General features: G+C 43.3%; 1 protein-coding gene and 1 long non-coding RNA gene across 2 annotated transcripts; both read left to right on the top strand.

The window, feature by feature from the left end:
* The first annotated feature begins 76 nt into the window (after positions 1–76).
* CEP57 (centrosomal protein 57) lies at positions 77–26,730 on the top strand. The gene is made up of 12 exons (XM_056561514.1): positions 77–314; positions 420–454; positions 2,801–2,963; positions 4,242–4,421; positions 6,236–6,357; positions 9,019–9,135; positions 9,788–9,865; positions 13,453–13,551; positions 18,905–18,994; positions 19,811–20,037; positions 22,152–22,296; positions 26,263–26,730. Exons 2-12 carry the CDS (start codon positions 425–427, stop codon positions 26,470–26,472), a joined length of 1,461 nt encoding a protein of 486 aa, XP_056417489.1. The 5' UTR covers positions 77–314; positions 420–424; the 3' UTR covers positions 26,473–26,730.
* On the top strand, positions 10,342–11,499 carry LOC130358362 (uncharacterized). The gene is made up of 3 exons (XR_008889491.1): positions 10,342–10,470; positions 11,284–11,359; positions 11,442–11,499. It is a non-coding gene; the product is annotated as an uncharacterized LOC130358362 (long non-coding RNA).
* Positions 26,731–27,015: the final 285 nt, after the last annotated feature.

Below are 27,015 nucleotides of genomic sequence, written 5' to 3' on the forward strand. Positions count from 1 at the left end.
TCACTCATAACCAATAAAAATAGCTCTACGTAGACACGCCTACCGCCATTTCTATTGGTCAATCATTTGTAAATTTACTTCCGGGATAAAAAAAATGGGCTTCTTATTATTTATTTCTTGCGGTGACTTACAGATAACTTCCAAACAATAAAAACAACATCAAGAACCGCATCCTGAACGAGCATTACCGTCACTAAAGTAGATGGCGGGATGGAGATGTCGGTTGCTATGGTGTCTACAAGAGGCTCCGCCCCTTGTTCGCTTTTTGACGTCCTGATTAGCCGGGGGATTTGTCAGTCATTCAAGTTAGTGACGTAAGCAGCACTCTCGCTCCCTCTAGTGGCCGGTTGTGTGTATCGTGTGTTGTTTTTGATGGGTGACCCGGATTAATACTTATTGGTGCTTCTGTTTCCCGGAAGAAAAAATGGCGGCTGGTACAATGCAGACCAGGATGGTGAGTTGCGTTTCTTTATTATTTGTTTGTTTGTTTCTTTCTGTGTCAGAAGGGGGACTAAAAGTCTCAGCATGCCTTCTTGCAGCCTGTTATATATTTGCTCTCCATTAGTTTCAATGCATCATATGTATTTAGACTGGGTTCATGTTGCTTTCTTTTCTTTTTGTCTCCTTTTTAACTATTTCCGTTACAGTACAGTAAATCTTGCTGTATGCCAGTGTTTCCAAACCAGGGTGCCTCCAGCTGTGGCCAAACTACAACTCCTAGCATGCCCGGACAGCCTTTGGCTGTCCGGGCATGCTGGGAGTTGTAGTTTGGCCACAGCTGGAGGCACCCTGGTTGGGAAACACTGCTGTGTGCAAAAAAGAAAAGTAGTTAACTATGCTATGGTGTATGTCAGTGGCCTCCAAACTGTGGACCTCTAGTTGTTCCAGAACTACAACTCCTAGCATGTTGGGGGTTGTAGTTGTTAAACAGTTATGTTTAAAAAGCCATGTACGTCATGACCTTTTTTATTTAAAAAAATAATGTAAGTCAATGGGTAACAACATATGTTTTTAGTATACAACAAATTCCAGGTCACTGTGGTGGCTAAGAATTTCATGGTTTTTAAATAAGATAAGGGAACACAGGAGATATGAGGGGATAGTAATCACTGTGACACATGAAAAGATGAGGGGACACCAATGGCTGTGACATAGGGTGAGATGAGGGGACACCAATGGCTGTGACACAGGGAGAGATGAGGGGGACACTAATGGCTGTGACATAGGGAGAGATGAGGGGGACACTAATGGCTGTGACACAGGGAGAGATGAGGGGACACTAATGGCTGTGACACAGGGAGAGATGAGGGGATACCAATGACGGACCTGATAGATGCGGGGACACCAATGACTGACACGAGAGATGAGGGGGACAGTAATGGCTGTGACACTGGTAAAAATGAGGGGACACTAATGGCTGTGACACAGGGAGAGATGAGGGGACACTAATGCCTGTGATACAGAAAGGGATGTGGGGACACTAATGGCTGTGACACAGAGAGATGTGGGTACACTAATGGCTGTGACAGAGGGAGAGATGAGGGGACACTAATGGCTGTGACACAGGGAGAGATGAGGGGGACACTAATGGCTGTGACACAGGGAGAGATGAGGGGGACACTAATGGCTGTGACACAGGGAGAGATGAGGGGGACACTAATGGCTGTGACACAGGGAGAGATGAGGGGACACTAATGACTGTGACAGAGGGAGAGATGAGGGGACACTAATGACTGTGACAGAGGGAGAGATGAGGGAGACACTAATGACTGTGACACAGGGAGAGATGAGGGGACACTAATGATTGTGACACAGGGAGAGATGAGGGGACACTAATGACTGTGACAGAGGGAGAGATGAGGGGACACTAATGACTGTAACAGAGGGAGAGATGAGGGGACACTAATGGCTGTGACACAGGGTGAGATGAGGGGACACTAATGGCTGTGACACGGGTGAGATGAGGGGACACTAATGGCTGTGACACAGGGTGAGATGAGGGGACACTAATGACTGTGACACAGGGAGAGATGAGGGGACACTAATGACTGTGACAGAGGGAGAGATGAGGGGACACTAATGACTGTGACAGAGGGAGAGATGAGGGGACACTAATGACTAACAGAGGGAGAGATGAGGGGACACTAATGGCTGTGACACAGGGTGAGATGAGGGGACACTAATGGCTGTGACACAGGGTGAGATGAGGGGACACTAATGGCTGTGACACAGGGTGAGATGAGGGGACACTAATGGCTGTGACACAGGGAGAGATGAGGGGACACTAATGACTGTGACACAGGGAGAGATGAGGGGACACTAATGAGGGGACACTAATGGCTGTGACACAGAGAGATGAGGGGACACTAATGGCTGTGACACAGAGAGATGAGGGGACACTAATGGCTGTGACATGACTGTGTTTTTTACTGGCTTCTTGATTTATATCAGATTTATTAAGTCCTGTGTTCTTGATAAAACAAACAAAATATATCTTAAATGGAAACAAACACTTGTTGTGAACCTCCCCTTGTTCTGATCTGCCTGGAGGCAATCTATCCTCTCGTCCTTTGTGCATGTTGCACGGAGATGGTGACGACCCATATGGCCGCCATTACTGATGCCATCAAGCTTTCCTAAGCTCCCGTGTGGTAAATCTCCCCAGTTGTGCAGGTGTATAAGGGTGGCGCTGCCAATATACATCTGTTTGCCATTCAGGACCCTTTAAAAGCTAGGTAGGTGTCATGGCGGCTGAGTCTGATCTTAGGGGTCTTATCCTGATGCCTTTGCTTTGTTTCAGCCGCAGAGTCCGTCATCTGGGACATGGAAAGGACTCGGTGGGAATGATGCACAGTCCTCTACGTCTTACACCCCGTACCCTGGAGCGGATCTGTCTGTGACCTCTGACCTGCGGTATTCTCCCAGCAGACCACCGATTGCCTATCCAGAGAGCAACAGCAGAGGTGATTATAGGGCAGCCTCAGAATATATATACAGTGTGTGTGTGTGTGTGTGTGTGTGTGTGTGTGTGTGTGTGTGTATATATATATATATATATATATATATATATATATATATATATATATATAACATACACACACACACACACACAAAAGGCAGCAGCACTCTCCAGGTTAGTGTTTCCCAACCGAGCTGCCTCCAGCTGTAGCAAAACTACAACTCCCAGCATGCCCGGACAGCCGTTGGCTGTCCGGGCATGATGGAGTTGTAGTTTTGCAACAGCTGGAGGTCCGCAGTTTTGAGACCACTGCTATCCACACACAGCGTCAGGCCTCAAGTCTCTGCTACCGGTGCTATACAGCATCTTGTCTGCATCTATCGGTACCTGTATAAATAATTTCACAGCTTGGTTACAGATAGCGTTGCGTTAACTATTCATGACCATCCTCTGCTGTGGACGGGTCACATGTATAGAAAATAAAGTAGTTTGCTTCTGTCTTTAACACCCGAAGGATCAGCAGCACCAGGATCAGGTTATCCTGCAGAAGGACAACTACTATAAGTCTGTGATCTTACCCTGCTCCTTCCTCTGCAGAACCTGAAGGACTCCATTATAAGCCAATAGTGTCCATTGTGCAACAGATCCAACACTGTGCTGTGGTGTCCTTTTAAAATGGGAAAAGTAAAGCAAAATAAATAAATAAAAATAATAATAAATTGATTTAAATAGAATATAATATATATATATTATTTTTTTTTTTTTAATAAAAAAAAAAAAAATTATATATATATATATATATATATATATATATATATATATATATATAAAAAATATAGGTATATAATTAATTTTTATAAAAAAAAATATAATTTTTTAAATATATATATATATATATATATATATATACATTTTTTTATTTTATAATATATATATATTAGCGTATATAGAGATATGAGAGAGAGATCTCTATCTATACATACACACATGGATGGATAGGTAGGTGGGTAGATATTTACCATTCCATGATATGTTATAGAGTTATCCTGTAGAGAAGTTCTTTATCACAAAGGGGAACTCATTCACAGGAGCTGAAAAGCCATTGGATACACGTCGACACCCAAATGCATTCAGTCTTCTAGCTGAGAAGCAGCACAGTGGCCATGCTGGATGTGCCCGCTTGTATATGGATCCATCACGATCATCTAGTTGCACTAGCAGCACCAGCATTTTTTAGGTCCCCATTGTCTGACACTTTTCTCTCTGTCCAATTCACATGCAGCCATAATTTCAGCTTTAAGAAACCTCCAGGAGAAGATCCGACTGCTTGAACTAGAGAGGATAAAGGCTCAGGATAACATCAGGCTCCTGTCCATGGAATCCAGGGATTACAAACATCAGCTGGAAGAACGGAGCCAGGCCACGGATCATATCAGGGATGACGTCTCCAGGCAGAACAGAGGTAATGTTCCTTGTCTGTAACCTAAAATGATCACTTTTTTTTTTGCACTATGACAGGTACGCTTTAAAGTCAATGGGAAGTAAATTTTGGCGGAATTCCAAAATCTGTTGCGGTAGGGTGTGTGTGTGTGTATATGTGTATATAATATATATATAAATTAAATAGACAGTGGCACACCAGGTGTCAGCAAAAAAAAGGTGATTTATTCAAAAGACGCGTTAGGCAACGTTTCAGCTGGCTCACCCAGCCATTTTCAAGCCTCGAAAGGCATATTATATGGAAGAAGATTGCAGCACAGCTCTATTCCACAAACGGTGGTGCCAGCGACCAAAAAGCCTGATCAGGGCTTCAATACTATAGAAGAAAGTCCAATGGTGCAGCACTCCAATAAAAAAGGTGCACATTTATTTACATATATCTCATAACAGCAACGTTTCTGCTCCTATGGAGCCAATTACAAGCCTGAAGGCTTGAAAATGGCTCCATAGGAGCAGAAACGTTGCTGTTATGAGATATATGTAAATAAATGTGCACCTTTTTTATTGGAGTGCTGCACCATTGGACTTTCATATATATATATATAGATAGAGAGATATATACACACCGTTCCACAACAGATTTTGGAATTCCGCCAAAATTAACTGCCCATTGACTTTAAAGGTGTACTCCAGTTGAAAAAATGTTGTCAAATTATTTTTTCCTGACGAAATGAGTTTGGAGTGGAATTGTAGTAAAACTTTCATGCTAAAATAAATAAATATATACATATATATAATTTTTTTTTTTTTTTTGTGGGGGGGGTGTAGTTATGCTCCATGTGTGTCTGGTTTAAAGGGTGCCTATTATTATAGTCACAGATTCACAAAGGCCAATAGGTTTGCTGCCAGACTGACAAGACATAAGTATTTATTTCTACATTAATTTTTTATTACCTTTCTGAGCTACTTACAGAAGCTATATTTGCCCTGCATGGCTATTTTCTGTCCTCTCTAGCTCAGTGGTCGGTACCTTTTGTTAGCCACACACACAGGTCCGCCATTCCCACATACACCACATCTCTACCACACACACACACACACACGTCCACTGCTCACACATGCACAGCACAGCCGCCATATATACACAGATTCAATGAAATACTACCAACTATCCTTCCACAATACCACCCAGTATTGCTATTTTTTATGGAGGAGAAGGTTGTACACTGACGGACGAGAGCTGAAGACGCTCAGCCCACTTTTTGTCCTCTGGTGATTGCTAGAGAGACCTAAAAAGAAACCTAAAAGCCTTAAAGGGGTTATCCAGGTTTAAAAAAAAGAGCTAATTTCTTCCAAAACAGCACCACCTCAGGTTGTAAATGGTATTTACCTCTCTGTTTCTATCCCTGGATAACCCCTTTTAAAGGTTTACTCTGCTGCTCAGCGTTTGGAAAAAACTATTCCGAACGCTGGAGCCAACGCCAGGAGCTCGTGATGTCATAGCCCCACTCCCTCAATGCAAGTCTATGGGAGGGGGCATGACGGCTGTCACTCCCCCTCCCATAGACTTGCATTTAGGCGGCGGGGCGTGATGTCATGAGAGGGCGGGGCTGTGACATCATGAGCTGCCGGCTTCAACGTTCGGAACAGTTTTTTCCAAACGCTGAGCAGCGGAGTACCCCTTTAATGACTCACATATAGGGTGCCCCCTAGATACAAACACTTTGTAAATGGATGTAAATGTAAAAGATAGTGTTCACCTTTACTGTTGATCAGTGCAAAGTGACCACAAGTGATGGTGACCATGTAATGTCCTGTACATGTTGTTTTGCTCAGATCTCTCCAAACAGTTGTCGGCTGCAGAATCTCGATGCAAACTCCTGGAAAAGCAGCTGGAATACATGAAGAAAATGGTCAGAAATGCAGAAACCGAGAGGAATTCCGTGCTGGCAAAACAGGTAGAGTAGTAGATCATAGGCTTGAATAATATGTATATGTACCCTCAGGGATGTGGAAATCCTATCGCCCGACGCCCGGGACAAGTAGTTTTGGGCGCCGGGCAGGTGAATTTTTGCATAGATTTAGCCCTGTATCGGGTTAGCAGGGACAGACCGACTTCCCCCTTATTTTTCTTTAATGCCGGTGTGAGGCGTGGGAGCGGATGCAAGTCTGCACCTCACACCAGCACTCAGGGTGTATGTAGGGGGCAGTGGCCCCCAGCTACAACTCCCAGCATGTTACACAATAACCTTAACTGTCCTACTATACAGTGCAACATGCTGCAACACCCACACAACTATAGGCTGTATCAGGGCATGCTGGGAGTTGTAGTTATCTACTAACTAAATGCAACTTCCAGCATTTTCTGACACAAAATGCAGCACATAAACTGGAGAAGCAGAACACCCCCCCCCCCCCCAGTAACACTTAAGTCCCTATGAAGACTGAAAAACAGTGATTAAAATATTTTAAAAAGTGCGTATACATGTGAATAAGCCCCTTTCCTAATACGTTTCCAATTTTCTTTAAATAAAAATAATGTACAAAAATAAACATAAGTGGTATCGCTGCACCGTACGGTGAACGGTGTAAATGTAAAAAATAGTCCAGAATTTCTCATTTTTGGTCACTTCATATGAGAAATTTTTTATAAAGTGATCAAAAAGTTACATCTAGACTTTTCTGGGCTACAGCTTTCCCTCCGCTAATAGCCCGGCATGCTGCGATCATCGTGGCCGCTAGTAAACCATTAGATCACCGCTGTCTAAGTTGACAGCAGTGTCTAAAGGATCTTATAAACATCCCTGGTGGTCTAGTGGGGTGGATCAGACTATTTTTTGGTTGAAATTATTTTATCTACCAGGACAAGTGGATTTTCTTGAGGGACAAGTAGATTGTGTTCCGCTTTAGTCCCTTGGACAAGTAGTTTTTTTTTTTTTTATTTCCACACCCCTGACCCCTAACCCAAATATATATATATGTATGTGTGTGCAAAGTTAGGGGTCATGTCATTGTTCCCTGGAATGGGGCAAAAACAAAACAGGAAAAAAAAAAAACATATATACTTCTTCCTCCATTCCACTTGCTTGTGTTTACCCAATTTCATTATTCAGCGCAATTGATTTATAGGCCACTTTTTGGGGTAGTAGTTTATAATCCAGTGAGTTTTTCTCCCTATTCATATTAGTTTTTTTAACTTGCATGTGTTCCCTGCATCAATTCTGCAACCCAAAGACATGACCCCTAACCTGACTGCAACTCTAAAGATTTGTTCATGTTTCAAATGGGCACTGTCAAATTATAATTTGACGTGTTGTAGAAAATTGTCAAAATTTTGCCCAGTCGGGGTCTGAGCATTCACACCCCGACCGATCACTAGAACAAACCAGAAAAAGTGTGCTAAGCATGTTCTCTCTTGACCATGTGACAGATACAAACTTGCAATGTAAACCTATGGAATTGTCTAAATTGTCATTGACTCAGCCCCGTGCTTCTCTACCCTTCTCATTTTGAACACTGACTCCTACTGCTCAACACTTTTGAGGTATCTCTGTAAAAGGCTATGCAGGGTGCCAAACCACTACCTCAACATAAAGATGTAGCAAACATTACCTTGATAGTTTTAATGAGATGTGTGGATCAGAATCTGTAACGCTTAGCAAGTTCATGTTTGCTTCTTCTGTAATATCTATGCAAGGTTTGTTTTTACTAAGCCATAAGTTGAACTCCTTAATGCGCCTCTGAATATCATTCTGAACGTTATGCACAGGCAGAACTTAAGAAAATGAAACAGTGGATGCAAAATCCTTTACATTATTACAAAGTGTGATAAAAGATTCCTTCACCTCTGAAACTTTATTGCAAGCCAGGTAATTTGTCCCTAGATGGACAAGAACATCCACGTCCCCTTCCTGCTTTGCTTGCTTAACAATATTAAGAATACGTATACTGTCTCTTCTAGCAGTAGCACCAGGGAGACATCTCACCAAACCGTTTTCCTTAAGCTCCACACTTCTTATGATTGAATCACCCAGCAACAGCTGCTTCCTTTGAGACTTTACTTTATCTTTTTTGTCCTTGGCTGCAGTCTTGCATACATTAGACATAGGAGTCGATGGTTCCTCACCCTCTGTGCTTGAGCCAATATCCATGTCGCCCTTACATTCTGAGATGTTTCAAAACTATAACTGAAGGCTGTCTGAGCATGCTGGGATTTGTTGTTTTGCAACAGCTGGAGGAACCCTTGTTGGGAAACACTTACTTACTGATCCTTTTTTAAAGCCCCCATACACTTTAAAGAAAAATTGTGAGAACCCGCAGATTTCGACTGTCTAATGTGTATGGGGGGGCCTACCAACTCTCTGGCAGTAGATGATGTCAGGGGAAGAAAAGGATTAGGTATATAGAACTTCGACACTCAATACTTTGGTTTTCCCCACAAATAAGCCACAGTCAGAGCTGTCTGGCAGCAGCTTTCTCTCCCCTTGCCACTGAAACCATATGGGTGAATTGTGCATTGCCACCTTTTAAAAACTTCTTCTGCAATTCTCACAATAAATCTATTAGTAATATTTAATGTGTATTATTAACGGTAGAATAACAGAACCTCTTCTTGTCAGGTATCGCTTGAAGGAGATAAAGCACTTGAAAAATCAAATTTACAAGCCAAGCTGGAGAAGTTGGATAAGCTAGAACAAGAATACCTAAAGCTGACCACAATGCAAGTGCTGGCGGAGGTCAGTAATAACAAAAAGCACATGTACCCCTATATCTGGCTGTACACATATACACTAGCTCAGTTTTTTCCAAACGGTGTGTCTCCAGCTGTTGCAAAACTACAACTCCCAGCATGCCCGGACAGCCTTTGGCTGTCCGGGCATGCTGGGAGTTGTAGTTTTGCAACAGCTGGAGACACGCTGCACTAGCTAAAAGATGAAGGTTTAGTGGTGGAGGATGTCAAGTGTCCAGGTAAGAATTGACGGCCCCATTGCTAAATCCACTACATGGATAGTGTATGCGAAAATAATATTTCCTATTCCGAAACCTTAGATATTGATGGAAATTATACTGTTGTCTGGCTGCAGTCCCCACTTGTTTGCTCTAAGCTCTTCCCCCCCTAGTGGTGACTTTATGTAGTCAGGGGATTTGGAACTCGAGCAGCCGAGCTCCAACTAATTTGTTTATCACAGAATATTGGACATAATAAAGAATCCATCAAACAGAAAAATAAGAAAGCAATAAATAAAAGATACAAATAATTTTATCTCAAAGGCATTTTGTGTGAGTTATTCTAGTTTTGTTCCCCTCTTTCCATCTTTTGGCTTTATCAGAAGATTTCTATTTATGTTGACCTTTTTAAAAAAAAAAATTTTTATTTTTTTTGCTTAGAACAAAATTCATGATATAGAGGAAAAGCTGCGAGAAGAGGAACATCAGCGGAAACTGGTCCAGGAGAAAGCAGCTCAAGTAAGTGGGGTCCATGTTCTAGTACTTGGTACCCTATTAATAAAGCTAGACTTATACACAAGATTAGCTTGTTGGCAAAAGCTCAAGGGGTACTCTGGTGAAAAACGTATTATTATTATTTTTTTTTTTTTATCAACTGGTGCCAGAAAGTTAAAGGAGAAGTCCCATGTAGAAAAAGTATTGTGTTTTAAATGCAGAAGCAAAAGTTATATCACTTTGTAAATCACTGACTTCACCCATCTTGTATATAAAACCTGTTTTTCTAGCTTCTTTGTTCAGAGAGGAAGTTCAGCAGCTCCCTGTTCTGATGACTTGCGACCCCCCATTGAGCTGCATTATGCTGGGGGCCGTGATGTCACAATTTCCCATAGTTCTGCAGCTTAGCAAGCTCTGTGCACGGCAAGGGAACCTCCCATGTGCAGCTTCAGCCAATCATAGAAGCCCCAGTGAGCTGAGCACATGTCTTCATCTCCTCAGCAGGGAAGCATCTGACAGCCAGCTCAGTGTTTATAAGAGCAAGAACGATGCCCCAATGTCCCGAGAAGAAGCAGAGGGGGAGGGGGAGATCCCTGCTCTCCCCTGCACTGATCACAATCTGACAGCAGGTCAGTCTGAAAGAACAATGTCCTGAGAATAGAAGCAGGGGGAGGGGAAACACTGAGCCTGCTGTTAGGAAAGTGATCAGTGTCTAGGTCAGTGTAGCCCAACCAGGGTGCCTTCAGCTGTTGCAAAACTAAAACTCCCAGGCATGCTGGGAGTTGTAGTTTCACAACAGCTGGAGGCACCCTGGTTAGGAAGCACTGGTCTAGGCTGGGCTACTTCTGTGATGAACTGAAAGGCATTATGGGAGACAGGAAGTCAGGGACCTCCATGGACCAGGAAGTACCGATCTTTCAGAGGGGATTGCAGGAGAAGGGAGAGGGTGAGATACATGAGGAGCAGATTGTCAGAATGGTGAGCTGATGCACTTTCACATGATAGAAAAAAAAATTTGTGACTTGGTCCATGATACTTCTTCTTTAAACAGATTTGTAAATAACTTCTATAAAAAAAATCTTTACCCTTCCAGTACTTTTTAGCAGCTGTATGATACAGAGTATGTTTTGTCTTGTCCACAGTGCTCTCTGCTGACACCTGATGCCCATATCAGGAACTGTCCAGAGAAGGAGAAAATCCCCATTGCTAACCTATTCTGCTCTGGACAGTTCCTGACACGGACAGTGGTGTCAGCAGAGAGCACTGTGGACAAGACAAAAAAGAAATTCAAAAAGAAAATAATTTCTTCTGTAGCATACAGCCGCTAAAAGGTACTGAAAGGGTAAAGATTTTTTTTAAATAGAAATAATTTTCAAATCCACGGACATGACGTCAGAGGGCCTGAAGAAGCGCTAACGCGTGATACGGTCCGTCGCCCGCAGGTCTCCCTGACAGTCCGCTCTCCCCTGCACATGTATCCACCCGGACTGGAATAAAGAAATCCTGCTGCTTATTACGGTCAGTGCTCCGTTGCTTTCTTTCTCATGCGTGATGTTTGCATATTTCCTCTCAACGTAAGAGCACCACCTTCATTGCTTAGGTACCCGGCCATTTTCCTACCTGCAGACTGATCACCTACATTGCTGGCATAGAGACTGTAGAACGGTGCGGAGTCCCCCGTTTGCTCTTTCACAAGATACGGTAATTTACAAATCTTTTTAACTTTCTGGCACCAGTTGATTTAAAAAATAAAAATAAATTTCCACCGGAGTACCCCTTTTAAAGGGGTATTCTGTTCTAGACATCTTATCCTCTATCCAAAGGATAGGGGATAAGATGTCTGATCACGGGGGTCCTGCCGCTGGCACCCACCGCTATTTCTAGCAGCACCCGGCATTCTAAACAAATGCTGGGTTCCTGCAGCAGTGATCGTCATGGCCAAGCCCCCTCGTGACTTCACACCATGCCCCCTCCATTCATGTCGGACACGCCCCCTCCCATAGACATGAATGGAGGGGGCTTGGTGTGACAAGTAGGCGTGGCTGTGATGTCGCGATCACGGCCTGCGGCTCCGAGCCTTCTGAACAAAATGTTCAGAATGCTGGAGCAAGGGAGTACCCTTTTTTAAAAAGGTTATCCAGTACAGTGGTCCCTCAACTTAAGATGGTAATCCGTTACAAATGAACCATCGTTTGTTGAAACCATTGTATGTTGAGAGATCCGTGCAATGTTAAATATAGGACGTTGTACTCGCCTGTCCCTGCCATCACTGCTGCCCTGGATGTCGCCGTCCATCGCTGTCGCCACATCCCCGTGGTGTCTCTGTTGCCTGAGATCGTCGTTACTCATCGCCGCCATTACGTCACTACGCACGCCGCTCCTATTGGATGACTGGACGTTGTTGATGCTGCCTTCAACATGTGATGGCCTCTGAGAGGTCATCGCATGTTGAAATTATCGTATGTCGGGGCCATCGTAGGTCGGGGGGGTCACTGTATTTATATGGGAGCGCTGCAGATGCACCAAGAGTTGTACTCTTCGGCGCTCCCATAGAAATTAAAGTAGCGCATGCCGACTACAGTATGCCCTCCTCACTGAGAGCCGGAGTCCCGTTTAGTAGATCGTGGGGAGTCTCAGCGGTCAAACCCCCTACGATCAGCTATTTATGCCCTATCCTGTGGAGACGAACCAACCCCCTCTTGAGCGACGTTAAATGCGTGCTTCTCATCACAGATCATTTATTCTACATCTGGATGCAGCGCATGGTTCAAGGATATAGATGTTGGTCCCACACCTGTTGGATATTTATGGTGGGAACACCCGGTGCCATAATATTATGGGGCCCGGTCTGGTCTATATTTTTGTATGCTGGCATAGTAGCTCTGCTGTGGGTTATTTTTAAGTTACATTTATATTGGCTTCAGAAAGGTTTTTATACATCAATGTATATAAATGGAGAAAGTGAAAAGAAAAACTCTTCATTGTGTAGAGAGAGATAATAGGGAGTTTCCACTCTTCCCAGGTATTCTGCTCACAGGGTTTTTTGTTGCATCAGCCACATATGCTGTAATAATCTGCTTTTTAGGGTAGGGTCACGCGTAACGGATCCGCAGCTTATTTTACGCCCGTGACCCGATCCATAGTGTATTGGGCATTAAGACATGATTCATTGTTTTCTGGAGTTATCTCTAATTGAGGTCACCCCACCTACAATGCATGAAGGTACCTGCACCTATCAAGAGCCTGCACCCCACTAACCCCCCCCACACACACACACACACACACGAATAAAGCTCTATACCAGTGTTTTCTAACTAGGGTGCCTCCAGCTATTGCAAAACTACAACTCCCAGCATGCCCAGACAGCCTTTGGCTGTCTGGGCATGCTGGGAATTGTAGTTTTGCAACAGCTGGAGGCACCCTGGTTGGAAAACACTGCTCTATACACATCAAGCTCCGCTCTGCATATCTCCCTATAATACTCATATGACACTGTTTTGAATAATTGTGATAAATGTTGATACAATACAACTTTTTAATGGTATGTTACTTATATGTGCTTGTTTTTTTTGGGGCTGGACTCTAACCTTATGTCACTGCTTGTCACACAGCTACAGACGGGTCTAGAGACAAATCGAATTTTGCTAAAGTCTTTGACCCCTCCTACAAAACAGGCGAAGACGAGGAGGCGATCGTCACATGGAGACAAGGTAACAGCTCATTCTATGATATTTACCTACGAGACCCACAGATTGCACAATGAAAGGGCAGCTAGAAAATACAAAACTGGATGTTCCAGAAGAAGTTTACAATTCCCCCCCCCCCCCCTTCCTTTACAATAAGCTGATTACTGAAGCCTCCAATGATCAGCTGCTATTGGTGGAGAAGCTGCAAATTTTCCTTCATAATCCATATAAATCTTGGTTACATCAGGTCCTCCGAGGTTATTTATTATCATTATTATTATTTCAGGGGCATGTCCACACTGCTAATTCTCCGCCCAGAATACCTCTTGTTGGAGACTCTGCCATATATCTGCATTCTCCGTAGACGGCAGTGCAGTCCGGGCAGAATTTTGCTAAAAGAATGAATGTGTTCTTTTGGTAAGTTCTGATTCTTACATTTCCACTGTGGAGTCTTTCCGCCACGGAAAATTCCAGTGTGAACGATACAGCAGAATCCCATTGAAAACTTTGGACAGCGCAGCAGAATATTTTGAACAGAAATGTAGCCATGTGGACAGGCCCCTTAGGAGTACATTGACATATAATTAATATGATTCTCTAATGATCCTCAGTTACATCCTGTATTACCGTATATACTCGAGTATAAGCGATTTTTCGTGCTGAAAACGCCCCACTCTGCTTATACTCAAGTGAACTCTCTGCCTGTCAATCCCTTCTCAGTGGTCTTCAACCTGTAGACCTCCAGATGTTGCAAAACAACAACTTCCAGCATGCCTGGAGAGCCATCGGCTGTCCGGGCATGCTGGGAATTGTAGTTTTGAAACCTCTGGAGGTCAGCAGGTTGAAGACCAGTGCGGCCTTTGCCATCATCCAGATACCCCCTTTATTTTTCTACTCACCTCCCCTCGGTGGGAAGGAAGGGTGAGCTGGTCCGGGCCATCTATGCTGCAGGGAATGTCCGGTGGGGAGGGTTAGTTGTTCCGGGCTGTACATTTTCACTGGGGGGGGGGGCCTCCTCTCCGCGCCTGCCCCGGACTAGTGATGTTGCCTTGACGATGACGCACAGCGCCCATGAACGTCCCTGTGCGTCGTCGTCAAGGCAACGTTACTAGTCCGGGCCCGATGCGCGGAGAAGAGGGCCTCTCGGGTAAAAATGGACAGCCCGGAACGACTAACCCTCCCCACCGGACGGTCCCTGCAGCATAGATGGCCCGGACCAGCTCACCCTTCCTTCCCACCGAGTGGAGGGGAGTAGAAAACTAAAGGGGGTGTCTGGATGATGACGAAGGCCACAGTGGTCTTCAACCTGCGGACCTCCAGAGGTTTCAAAACTACAACTCCCAGGATGCCCGGAGTTGTAGTTTTGCAATATCTGGAGGTCCGCAGGTTGAAGACCACTGATGAAGGGATTGACAGGCGGTGATGATGAAGGGGGGGGGATGATGTATTTCCCACCCTAGGCTTATAGTCGAGTCAATAACTTTTCCTGGGTTTTTGGGGTGAAATTAGGGGCCTCAGCTTATATTCGGGTCGGCTTATACTCCAAGTATATACGGTAGGTTATTTTCACACATACAAGCGGAGCAGATTTTGTTGCTACCCATTGACTTCAATGGGTCTGCAGAGATTCTGCAGCTGAAGATTGGCAAGCCGAATTGTGGAAAAGCTGCGCAAGATTATGTACATGTTAATGTACCCTCATACTCCAGAACTACACTATTCTGCTGGTGGGGTCACTGTGTACATACATTACATTACTTATCCTGTACTGATCCTGAGTTATATCCTGTATTATACTCCAGAGCTGTACTCACTATTCTGCTGGTGAGGTCACTGTGTACATACATTACATTACTTATCCTGTACTGATCCTGAGTTATATCCTGTATTATACTCCAGAGCTGTATTCACTATTCTGCTGGTGAGGTCACTGTGTACATACATTACATTACTTATCTTGTACTGATCCTGAGTTATATCCTGTATTATACTCCAGAGCTGCAGTCACTATTCTGCTGGTGAGGTCACGGTGTACATACATTACATTACTTATCCTGTACTGATCCTGAGTTATATCCTGTATTATACTCCAGAGCTGTACTCACTATTCTGCTGGTGAGATCACTGTGTACATACATTACATTACTTATCCTGTACTGATCCTGAGTTATATCCTGTATTATACTCCAGAGCTGCACTTTACTATTCTGCTGGTAGAGTTACTTGTTGATGTACAGAGTGGGCCATTTATATGGATACACCTTAATAAAATGGGAATGGTTGGTGATATTAACTTCCTTTGTTGCACATTAGTATATGTGAGGGAGGGAAACTTTTCACGATGGGTGGTGACCATAGTGGCCATTTTGAAGTCGGCCATTTTGAATCCAACTTTTGTTTTTTCAATAGGAAGAGAGTCATGTGACACGTCAAACTCGCTGGGAATTTCACAGGAAAAACAATGATGTGCTTGGTTTTAACGTAACTTTATTCTTTCATGAGTTATTTACAAGTTTCTGACCACTTATAAAATGTGTTCAATGTGCTGCCCATTGTGTTGGATTGTCAATGCAACCCTCTTCTCCCACTCTTCACACACTGATAGCAACACCGTAGGAGAAATGCTAGCACAGGCTGCCAGTATCTGTCTACACTGCTATATACTACTATATACACCGCAGGAGAAATGCTAGCACAGGCTGCCAGTATCTGTCTACACTGCTATATACTACTATATACACCGCAGGAGAAATGCTAGCACAGGCTTTCAGTATCCGTGTACACTGCTATATACTACTATATACACCGCAGGAGAAATGCTAGCACAGGCTTCCAGTATCCGTATACACTGCTATATACTACTATATACACCGCAGGAGAAATGCTAGCACAGGCTTCCAGTATCCGTATACACTGCTATATACTACTATATACACCGCAGGAGAAATGCCAGCACAGGCTTCCAGTATCCGTATACACTGCTATATACTACTATATACACCACAGGAGAAATACTAGCACAGGCTTCCAGTATCCGTATACACTGCTATATACTACTATATACACCACAGGAGAAATACTAGCACAGGCTTCCAGTATCCGTATACACTGCTATATACTACTATATACACCGCAGGAGAAATGCTAGCACAGGCTTCCAGTATCCGTATACACTGCTATATACTACTATATACACCGCAGGAGAAATGCTAGCACAGGCTTCCAGTATCCATAGTTTCAGGTGCTGCACATCACGTATCTTCACAGCATAGACAATTGCCTTCAGTTGACCCCAAAGATAAAAGTCTAAGGGGGTCAGATCGGTAGACCTTGGGGGCCATTCAACTGGCCCACGACGACCAATCCACTTTCCAGAAAACTGTTAATCTAGGAATGCTCGGACCTGACACCCATAATGTGGTGGTCACCATCTTGCTGGAAAAACTCGGGGAACATGCCAGGTCTGAGAATTCCCCCATTCCTAGATGAACAGTTTCCTGGAAAGTGGATTGGTCGTCGTGGGTCAGTTGAATGGCCCCCAATGTCTCCCGATCTGACCCCCTTAGACTTTTATCTTTGGGGTCATCTGAAGGCAATTGTCTATGCTGTGAAGATACGAGATGTGCAGCACCTGAAACTACGGATACTGGAAGCCTGTGCTAGCATTTCTCCTGCGGTGTATATAGTAGTGTATAGCAGTGTATACGGATACTGGAAGCCTGTGCTACCATTTCTCCTGCGGTGTATATAGTAGTATATAGCAGTGTATACGGATACTGGAAGCCTGTGCTAGCATTTCTCCTGCAGTGTATATAGTAGTATATAGCAGTGTATACGGATACTGGAAGCCTGTGCTAGCATTTCTCCTGCGGTGTATATAGTAGTATATAGCAGTGTATACGGATACTGGAAGCCTGTGCTAGCATTTCTCCTGTGCTGTATATAGTAGTATATAGCAGTGTATACGGATACTGGAAGCCTGTGCTAGCATTTCTCCTGCGGTGTATATTGTAGTATATAGCAGTGTATACGGATACTGGAAGCCTGTGCTAGCATTTCTCCTGCGGTGTATAAAGTAGTATATAGCAGTGTATACGGATACTGGAAGCCTGTGCTAGCATTTCTCCTGCGGTGTATATAGTAGTATATAGCAGTGTATACGGATACTGGAAGCCTGTGCTAGCATTTCTCCTGCGGTGTAAATAGTAGTATATAGCAGTGTATACGGATACTGGAAGCCTGTGCTAGCATTTCTCCTGAGGTGTATATAGTAGTATATAGCAGTGTATACGGATACTGGAAGCCTGTGCTAGCATTTCTCCTGCGGTGTATATAGTAGTATATAGCAGTGTATACGGACACTGGAAGCCTGTGATAGCATTTCTCCTGCGGTGTATAAAGTAGTATATAGCAGTGTATACGGATACTGGAAGCCTGTGCTAGCATTTCTCCTGCGGTGTATAAAGTAGTATATAGCAGTGTATACGGATACTGGAAGCCTGTGCTAGCATTTCTCCTGCGGTGTATAAAGTAGTATATAGCAGTGTATACGGATACTGGAAGCCTGTGCTAGCATTTCTCCTGCGGTGTATATAGTAGTATATAGCAGTGTATACGGATACTGGAAGCCTGTGCTAGCATTTCTCCTGCGGTGTATATAGTAGTATATAGCAGTGTATACGGATACTGGAAGCCTGTGCTAGCATTTCTCCTGCGGTGTATATAGTAGTATATAGCAGTGTATACGGATACTGGAAGCCTGTGCTAGCATTTCTCCTGCGGTGTATATCGTAGTATATAGCAGTATATAGAGAAGAAGGTTGCATTGACAATCCAACACAATGGGCAGCACATTGGACACATTTTATAAGTGGTCAGAAACTTGTAAATAACTCATGAAAGAATAAAGTTACGTTGTGAAATTCCCAATAAGTTTGATGTGTCACATGACCCTCTTAATATTGAAACAACAAAAGTTGGATTCAAAATGGCCGCCATGGTCACCACCCATCTTGAAAAGTTTCCCCCCCTCACATATACTAATGTGCCACAAACAGGAAGTTAATATCACCAACCATTCCCATTTTATTAAGGTGTATCCATATAAATGGCCCTCCCTGTATATTATTTACTAATGTTCCTGAATTGCCGGTTGCATTCATGGTTCTGCATTCATAATCCATCTGTTGCACAACAACAACTCCCTCCGTGCCATGACTGGTGAACATAATAAGGGTGCGCTGGGAGTTGTTGTTTTGCAACAGATGAAGATCTACATGATAATGTAATCATTTTATATGATCCATTTATATAGAATGTGTAATTCTCCGAATCCTTTTGGCTCCTTCATTCTCATCTTATATGAAATGACTTTTAGCTGCTCCAGAAAGCTGACCATCAGAGCTGCAGCCATACACAGCCGCACTACCGCTTATGCCTAGGAGATGTGCCTTTTGTCGCCGGGAAGGTGAGCAATATGGAGGAAAAATCCAGTCTTTGATATAAGTGTCTGTCTTTTTGGATTTTGCACTTTTTTATGATGAAGAATATAACCTTAGTGGTTCCACTAATAAGGATCCCAAATCCACCTAGTGGTAAAGTGAGGGAACTGCACCACCTATATACACTTTTTTATTTTAATTTTTTTTTTTTTTTTTTTTTTTTTGTCTCCGAGCAATGCTTCCCAACCTGTGGCTCTCCAGCTGTTGCAAAACTACAACTACCAGCATGCCCTGACAGCCTTCGGCTGTCAGGGCATGCTGGTAGTTGTAGTTTTGAAACAGCTGGAGAGCCACAGGTTGGAAATCACTGCCTTAGATGAATAGGTTTAAAGTGGTATTGCAGGAAGAAGATTCTTTTCATATATCAACTGGCTCCAGAAAGTTAAACAGATCTGTAAATTACTTCTATAAAAAAAATCTTAATCCTTCCAATAATTATCAGCTGCTGAAGTTGAGTTGTTCTTTTCTGTCTGGCAACAGTGCTCTCTGCTGACATCTCTGCTTGTCTCGGGAACTGCACAGAGTAGAAGAGGTTTGCTATGGGGATTTTCTTCTACTCTGGACAGTTCCTGAGACACGTGTCGTCAGAGAGGACTTAGACAGAAAAGAACAACTCAACTTCAGCAGCTCATAAGTACTGAAAGGATTAAGATTTTTTATAGAAGTAATTTACAAATCTGTTTAACTTTCTGGAGCCAGTTGATATATAAAAAAGTTTTTTTTTCTTGGATAACCCCTTTAATAAAAAGAATTTATTTACATATATTTGTCTTGTTTTTCAGTCCACCGCCCCCAGTCACTCTGTTCGAGCCAACGTCCAGCATGTCCTTCATATGATGAAGCAACACCATAAAGTCTTCTGCAACGACCGGGTAGTGAGCGATCAGCCTTTAGAACAGAAAGAAACCGGCGTCAGGTGGGCCGATCCTTCTGCGCTGTCCTCTTCATCTTATCGGGACCTTTCTGAGGTTCTGCGCACGCTGGAAGATGAATTTGGGCAAATGAGTTTGTAAGTATTCATGGGAGTCGTGTGTACAATAGACAAGGCTGTATTATCCCCTTAAAGGGGTACACACTTAAAGCGCTAACTGGATGGCACAGAGGAAGGTAAGTACCCTCCATTCGTCATCTCTGCCGATCAGGACCCCGTGATTTTGCAGAATTGGTCCTGATCAGCCCACTGATTGAACGGTAACTGAATTTTAGCACTTTTAGACACCACAAAAGAGTTAATGACAGACGCTGGCCTGATCGGTCATAGCCCACATTAGACACGGGCATTAACCAACTGGGTATGAAGTGCAAACTGGGTATGAAGTGCAATCAGCTCCTGAGTACGCTTCATAAACCGGGAGCAGGTGCAGGACGTAAATGTACATTCTAAAAGGGGTACTCCGGTGGAAAACTTTTTTATTTTTTTAATATAAACTGGTGCCAGAAAGTTAAATAGATTTTTAAATGACTTCCTTCCTTCCTGTACTTATCAGCTGCTGTATAATACAGAGAAAGTTCTTTTCTTTTTAAATTTATTTTCTCCTTGACCTCAGTGCTCTCTGCTGACACCTCTGTCCATGTCAGGAACTGTCCAAAGTAGGAGCAAATCCCCATAGCAAACCTCTCCTGCTCTGGACAGTTCCTGACATAAACAGATGTGTCAGCAGAGAGCACTGTGGTCAGACAGAAAGAAAATTCAAAAAGAAAAGAACTTTCTCTGTATTATACATCAGCTTATACGTACTGGAAGGATTACGATTTTTAAATAGAAATAAATTACAAATCTGTTAAACTTTCTGGCCCCAGTTAATGTTTTCCATCGGAGTACCCCTTTTAGGATGTACATTTACGTCCTGCACCTGCTCCCAGTTTATGAAGCGTACTCAGGAGCTGATTGGTCTGATCGGTCATATCCCACATTAGACACGGGCATTAGCCAACTGGGTATGAAGTGCAGTGTCTGGCATTAACTCTCTTGTGGTGTCTAAAAGGGCTAAAATTAAGTTACAGTTAGATCAGTGCGCTGATCAGGACCAATTCTGCAAAATTGCGGGGTCCTGATTGGCAGAGATGATGAATAGAGGGTACTTACCTGCCTCTGTGCCATCCAGTTAGCGCTTTAAGTGTGCAGACATAACGCTGATCAATGCTGTGCTATGGCACAGCATTTTCTGTGTTTGCAGTCGAAAGATTACATGTAAAAGTCTCCTATGGGGACTAATTTATAGAGAGAAAAAATGTTAGCAGTTGTGAATAAGCCCCTCACTAATTATTTTTAATCACCCCCCTTTTCCCATTTTTTTTTTCAAATAAAATAATGTAAGAAAAATGTGCGAAAATGTCCAAATTATGAAAATAGTATGAGGTGAATGAAGTAAATGTAAAATTTGAAAAATACCAAAGTCCAGAATTGCAGATTTTTGGTCACTTTATATACCAGAAAAAAAATCTTAAAAAGCAATCAAAAGCTCCCATCTAAACAAAAATAATACAGATCAAAACTACAGATCACAGCGCAAAAAATGAGCCATCAAACAGCCCTTTATACAGGAAAAAAAGGTTATACGGGTGAAAAAAGGACCATTTGAGCCATACAAAATGTTCTAACAAAACGTTATGATAAAAAAAAAAAATAGTAAAATGAAACAAAATCTGTATAAGGCTGCATTAACATCTCGTTTTGTACATACGGGCGCTGGATCCGGCTGGGGGAGGGGCAAACCGGGCACTCCCGTACCCCAGCGCCCGGTATACTACGGTTTTAGGTCCGGTCAGGTAATCGCATACGGGTCAAAACTGAGCTGACCGCAGTCACCGTTTGACTCCGGTCGGCTCATTAAAGTAAATGGAGTCGCGGGCTGATCCGGCTGGGGTACGGGAGAGCCCAGTTTGCCCCTCCCCCAGCCGGATCCGGCACCCGTATGTACAAAACGAGATGTGAATGCACCCTAAATATTCTCTATCAATAGTCTTTCTTGGCATGCTGGGAGTTGTAACCAGAGGCATCCTGGTTTGGAAACAATATTGGGTATAAAATAGCATTTAGGGGATATTGATTTTCTTACTTGGATGAGTAACAGCTCCCAAATAATATCAGGTGTCAACCTCTCTTAATCTTTGTTCCACTAGTGATCACCAGGAATTGGTGAAACAGATCGATGAAGCACATTCCGACCGTCTTAAGGAAGATCTAGAAGAAGAACTGGAGGCATTGGTGAGGAGAATGGAGGCAAAAGCTGACCAGATCACTAAAGTGCGCAAGCACCAAGCTATGGTAAGTCACAGTATTGCTTGATGTAAACACAGATGTGGTTAAAGGGGTATTCTGGGATTTTTATTTGACTGTACTACAGCAGCTGTAAATTTTAGTCTAGTTCATAATGTAGTGTCTGTACCTGTGTTTCATGGTGGTCTCACAATGTGTGATCTTTGCCCCGATGTTCACTTTTTAGCAGCATATAAAATGAGTGTTATCTCAGGTTTTCCCAGGTTGCAGTGTGGCCCGGGACATTACATCACTAATCAGGTGTTTAAAGGGAGCTTGTCTGTGCTTCAATGGGTGGAGCGGCAGTTGGGTGGGAGGGAGATCATTCTCCAAAGGGCTGCAGGGAATTGTAGTTTCAAGCACAGCACACATGGAAGGGAGCTCAGCTGTGCTGCAATGGGTGGGGTGGCTGATGTGTGGGAGGGAGAAAAGTGACCTTACACTTACCAACAAGGGATCCTGGAACTTGTAGTTGGAGGGAGGGAACTCCAACAGGAAATAGTTATTTCACAAAAAGAAAGCAGCAGTGTTATTGTGGACTCATAACACAATATTATTATGTACAGCACATCTGAAGAGATGATCTTTGTGTATGGTGCACGCAGCTTCTGGAGCTCAGGTCAGGAGACAGCAAACAAGGATCTCACCGCAGCACACAGTAGTAACATGAAAAAATCTTGTTGTTTTATTCCATAAAAAGTGTTTTCACTGCAAGCAGCGATGTTTCGACCAAGCTCATCCAGTCATTATCAAGCAGTTCACATTGTAAAGTTTCACACACATACAGTCATGGCCGTAAATGTTGACACCCCTGAAATTGTTCAAGAAAATGAAGTATGTCTCACAGAAAAGGATTGCAGTAACACATGTTTTGCTATACACATGTTTATTCCCTTTGTGTGTATTGGAACTAAACCAAAAACGGGAGGAAAAAAAGCAAATTGGACATAATGTCACCAAACTCCAAAAATGGGCTGGACAAAATTATTGCCACCCTTTCAAAACTGTGGAAAAATAATATTGTTTCCAGCATATGATGCTTCTTTAAACTCACCTGGGCCAAGTAACAGGTGTGGGCAATATAAAAATCACCTGAAAGCAGATAAAAAGGAGAGAAGTTCACTTAGTCTTTGCATTTTGTGTGTGTGTGTGTGTGTGCCACACTAAATATGGACAACAGAAAGAGGAGAAGAGAACTGTCTGAGGATTTGAGAACCAAAATTGTGGAAAAATATCAACAATCTCCAGGTTACAAGTCCATCTCCAGAGATCTAGATTTGCCTTTGTCCACAGTGCGCAACATTATCAAGAAGTTAGCAACACATGGCACTGTAGCTAATCTCCCTGGGCGTGGATGGAAGAGAAAAACTGATGAAAGGTTTCAATGCAGGATAGTCCGGATGGTAGATAAGCAGCCCCAAACAAGTTCCAAAGATATTCAAGCTGTCCTGCAGGCTCAGGGAGCATCAGTGTCAGCACGAACTGTCGACATTTAAATTTAAACACTATGGCAGGAGACCCAGGAGGACCCCACTGCTGACACAGAGACATAAAAAAGCAAGACTACATTTTGCCACAATGAACTTAAGTAACCAAAATCCTTCTGGGAAAATGTCTTGTGGACAGATGAGACCAAGATGGAGCTTTTTGGTAAAACACATCATTCTACTGTTTACCGAAAACGGAATGAGGCCTACAAAGAAAAGAACACAGAACCTACAGTGAAATATGGTGGAGGTTCAATGATGTTTTGGGGTTGTTTTGCTGCCTCTGCACTGGGTGCCTTGAATGTGTACAAGGCATCATGAAATCTGAGGATTACCAATGGATTTTAGGTCTCACTGTACAGCCCAGTGTCAGAAAGCTGGGTTTGTGTCCAAGATCTTGGGTCTTCCAGCAGGACAATGACCCCAAACATACATCAAAAAGCACCCAGAAATGGATGGCAACAAAGCGCTGGAGAGTTCTGAAGTGGCAGCAATGAGTCCAGATCTAAATCCCATTGAACACCTGTGGAGAGATCTTAAAATTGCTGTTGGGAAAAGGTGCCTTCCAATAAGAGAGACCTGGAGCAGTTTGCAAAGGAAGAGTGGTCCAACATTCCGGCTGAGAGGTGTAAGAAGCTTATTGATGGTTATAGTTAGAGATGAGCGAACTTACAGTAAATTCAATACGTCACAAACTTCTCGGCTCGGCAGTTGATGACTTATCCTGCGTAAAATTAGTTCAGCCTTCAGGTGCTCCGGTGGGCTGGAAAAGGTGGATACAGTCCTAGGAAAGAGTCTCCTAGGAATGTATCCACCTTTTCCAGCCCAAGGGAGCACCTGAAAACTGAACTCATTTATGCAGGAAAATTCATCAACTGCCGAGCCGAGAAGTTTGTGACGAATCGAATTTACTGTAAGTTCGCTCATCTCTAGTTATAGTAAGAGACTTATTTCAGTTATTTTTTCCAGAGGGTGAGCAACCTAATATTAAGTTAAGGGTGCCAATAATTTTGTCCAGAACATTTTTGGAGTTTGGTGACATTATGTCCAATTTGCTTTTTTTCCCTCCCTTTTTTGGTTTAGTTCCAATACAGACAAAGGGAATAAACATGTGTATAGCAAAACATGTGTTACTGCAATCCTTTTCTGTGAGAAATACTTCATTTTCTTGAAAAAGTAGAAGCCTTGCCTATAGCAGGGTTTCCCAGCCAGGGTACCTCCAGCTTTTGCAAAACTACAACTCACAGCTCGTCCGAACAGCCAAAGGCGGTCCAGGCATGCTGGGAGTTGTAGTTTTGTGACAGCTAGAGGCACCCTGGTTGGCAAACACTGCCCTATATTGTAAGTAGGATTTCCTGTTCTGGTCTATGGGAAATCTGAGTAACCTCTCCTGCAAGGATGATGTTGCTTGTCATCTAGCTCTCCCAAAATCAGATGTAACTAGATAAAGGAATAGGTTTTACCAACATGAACTACTTGTGCGCTGTTTCCCGGTTGTGTGTGGTATTACAACTTGGCCCCATTCACTTCAATAGAGCGGAGCTGCATTACCGCACATGACCTGGGGACAAGAGTGGCGCTGTTTCTGTAAATAAAAAAGCAGCTCTGTTTTCCTATTCTTTAATAACTCCAGTAATACAAGCCATTGACTTACGGTTCTATCTACATTTGTTTTTTGGGAAAGCTGCGTGACACCAGTATGACCACCAGCCCAAGCCCAAGAGTGGATGTCTAGATTTCCCAGACCTAAAAGGGGTACTATTTGAAAATCTTAATCCTTCCAGTACCTATCAGCTGCTGTATGCTCAAGAGGAAGTTGTGTCGTTCTTTGCAGTCTGACCACAGTGCTCTCTGCTGCCACTTCTGTCCATGTCAGGAACTGTCCAGAGCAGGAGAGGTTTGCTATGGGAATTTGCTCCTGCTCTGGACTGTTCCTGACATGGACAGAGGTGTCAGCAGAGAGCACTGTGGTCAGACTGCAAAGAATGACACAACTTCCTCTGTAGTTTACAGCAGCTGATAAGTACTGGAAGGATTAATATTTTTATGTAGAAATAATTTGCAAGTCTGTATAACTTTTTTTTTCCCCACTGGAGTGCCCCTGTTATTTGGTGCCATGACCCTCTCTCTTGCCAACACCACTGTAAGATAGGAAGGTATAGCCCATACAGGGGTTAAAAGCAAACCGTCCCAGGCTGCAATATCAGACCCTTTATCAGGGTTTCCCAACCACGGTGCCTCCAGCTGTTGCAAAACTACACATCCCAGCATGCCCGGTCCTGTGATGAATACCTATAGTCTATGGACTAGTGTTTTCCAACCAGGGGCCGCTAGCTGTTGCAAAACTACAACTCCCAGCATGCCTTTTGGCTGTCCGGGGTGCTGGGAGTTGTAGTTTTGCAACAGCTGGAGGCACCCTGGTTGGGAAACACTGAACTATATCAACCAGACAGATGATTTTTATTTTTTTCCTTTTCCCTTCCTGCAGCTTGGAACATTGTTAAAGGAATCAAGACAGAAAAAGAAAGCGTCTTGTGAATCTTCCAAAAACCTTCATAGTGGGAAAGACCAACACACGAGTAAGCGTGACCCAAACAGAGCGAGTCCCGGAGAGAAGAGCCGGAAGAGTCTTCAGCTGCTGCGGGAGATGCAGACCCTGCAGGGCTCCCTACAGCGGGACGATATACACTGGGAATAACGTGTGGCCCCCTAGTGGGGACCTCAGGGATAGATACTGTCTGCAGCCGCTCCACAGCCGCACTGGATATCCTACTGTCATTACCGCTGGAGCTTTTACCTGTCCGGGGCGCGGTGATGTATTTTATAGGAAAAGAGGCGGCAGAATAAAACGATCATCCTCAGATTGCCTGTGGGTGGCGCTCATGAATGTATTTTTATTTATCATCATTATTATTATTATTATTGTGAATGATGCACCTTGGTTAAGATTATAAGCCTTAAAGGGTAGAAAACATTTTTTTTTTTTTTTTTTTTTTTTTTTTAAATCAACTGGTGCCAGAAAGAAACAGATTTTTAAATGACTTCTATTAAAAAAAAAATCTTGACCCTTCCAGCACTTATTAGCAGCTGTTTGCTGCAAAGGAAATTCTTTTAGTTTTTAATTTCTTTTTTTGTCTTGTCCACAGTGCTCTCTGCTGACACCTGATGTCCGTAACGGGAACTGTCCAGAGGAGGAGAAAATCCCCATAGAAAACCTATGCTGCCCTGGACAGTTCCTGAC

The sequence above is a fragment of the Hyla sarda genome, chromosome 2, assembly GCF_029499605.1.
Source record: "Hyla sarda isolate aHylSar1 chromosome 2, aHylSar1.hap1, whole genome shotgun sequence".
Lineage (NCBI taxonomy): Eukaryota > Metazoa > Chordata > Amphibia > Anura > Hylidae > Hyla > Hyla sarda.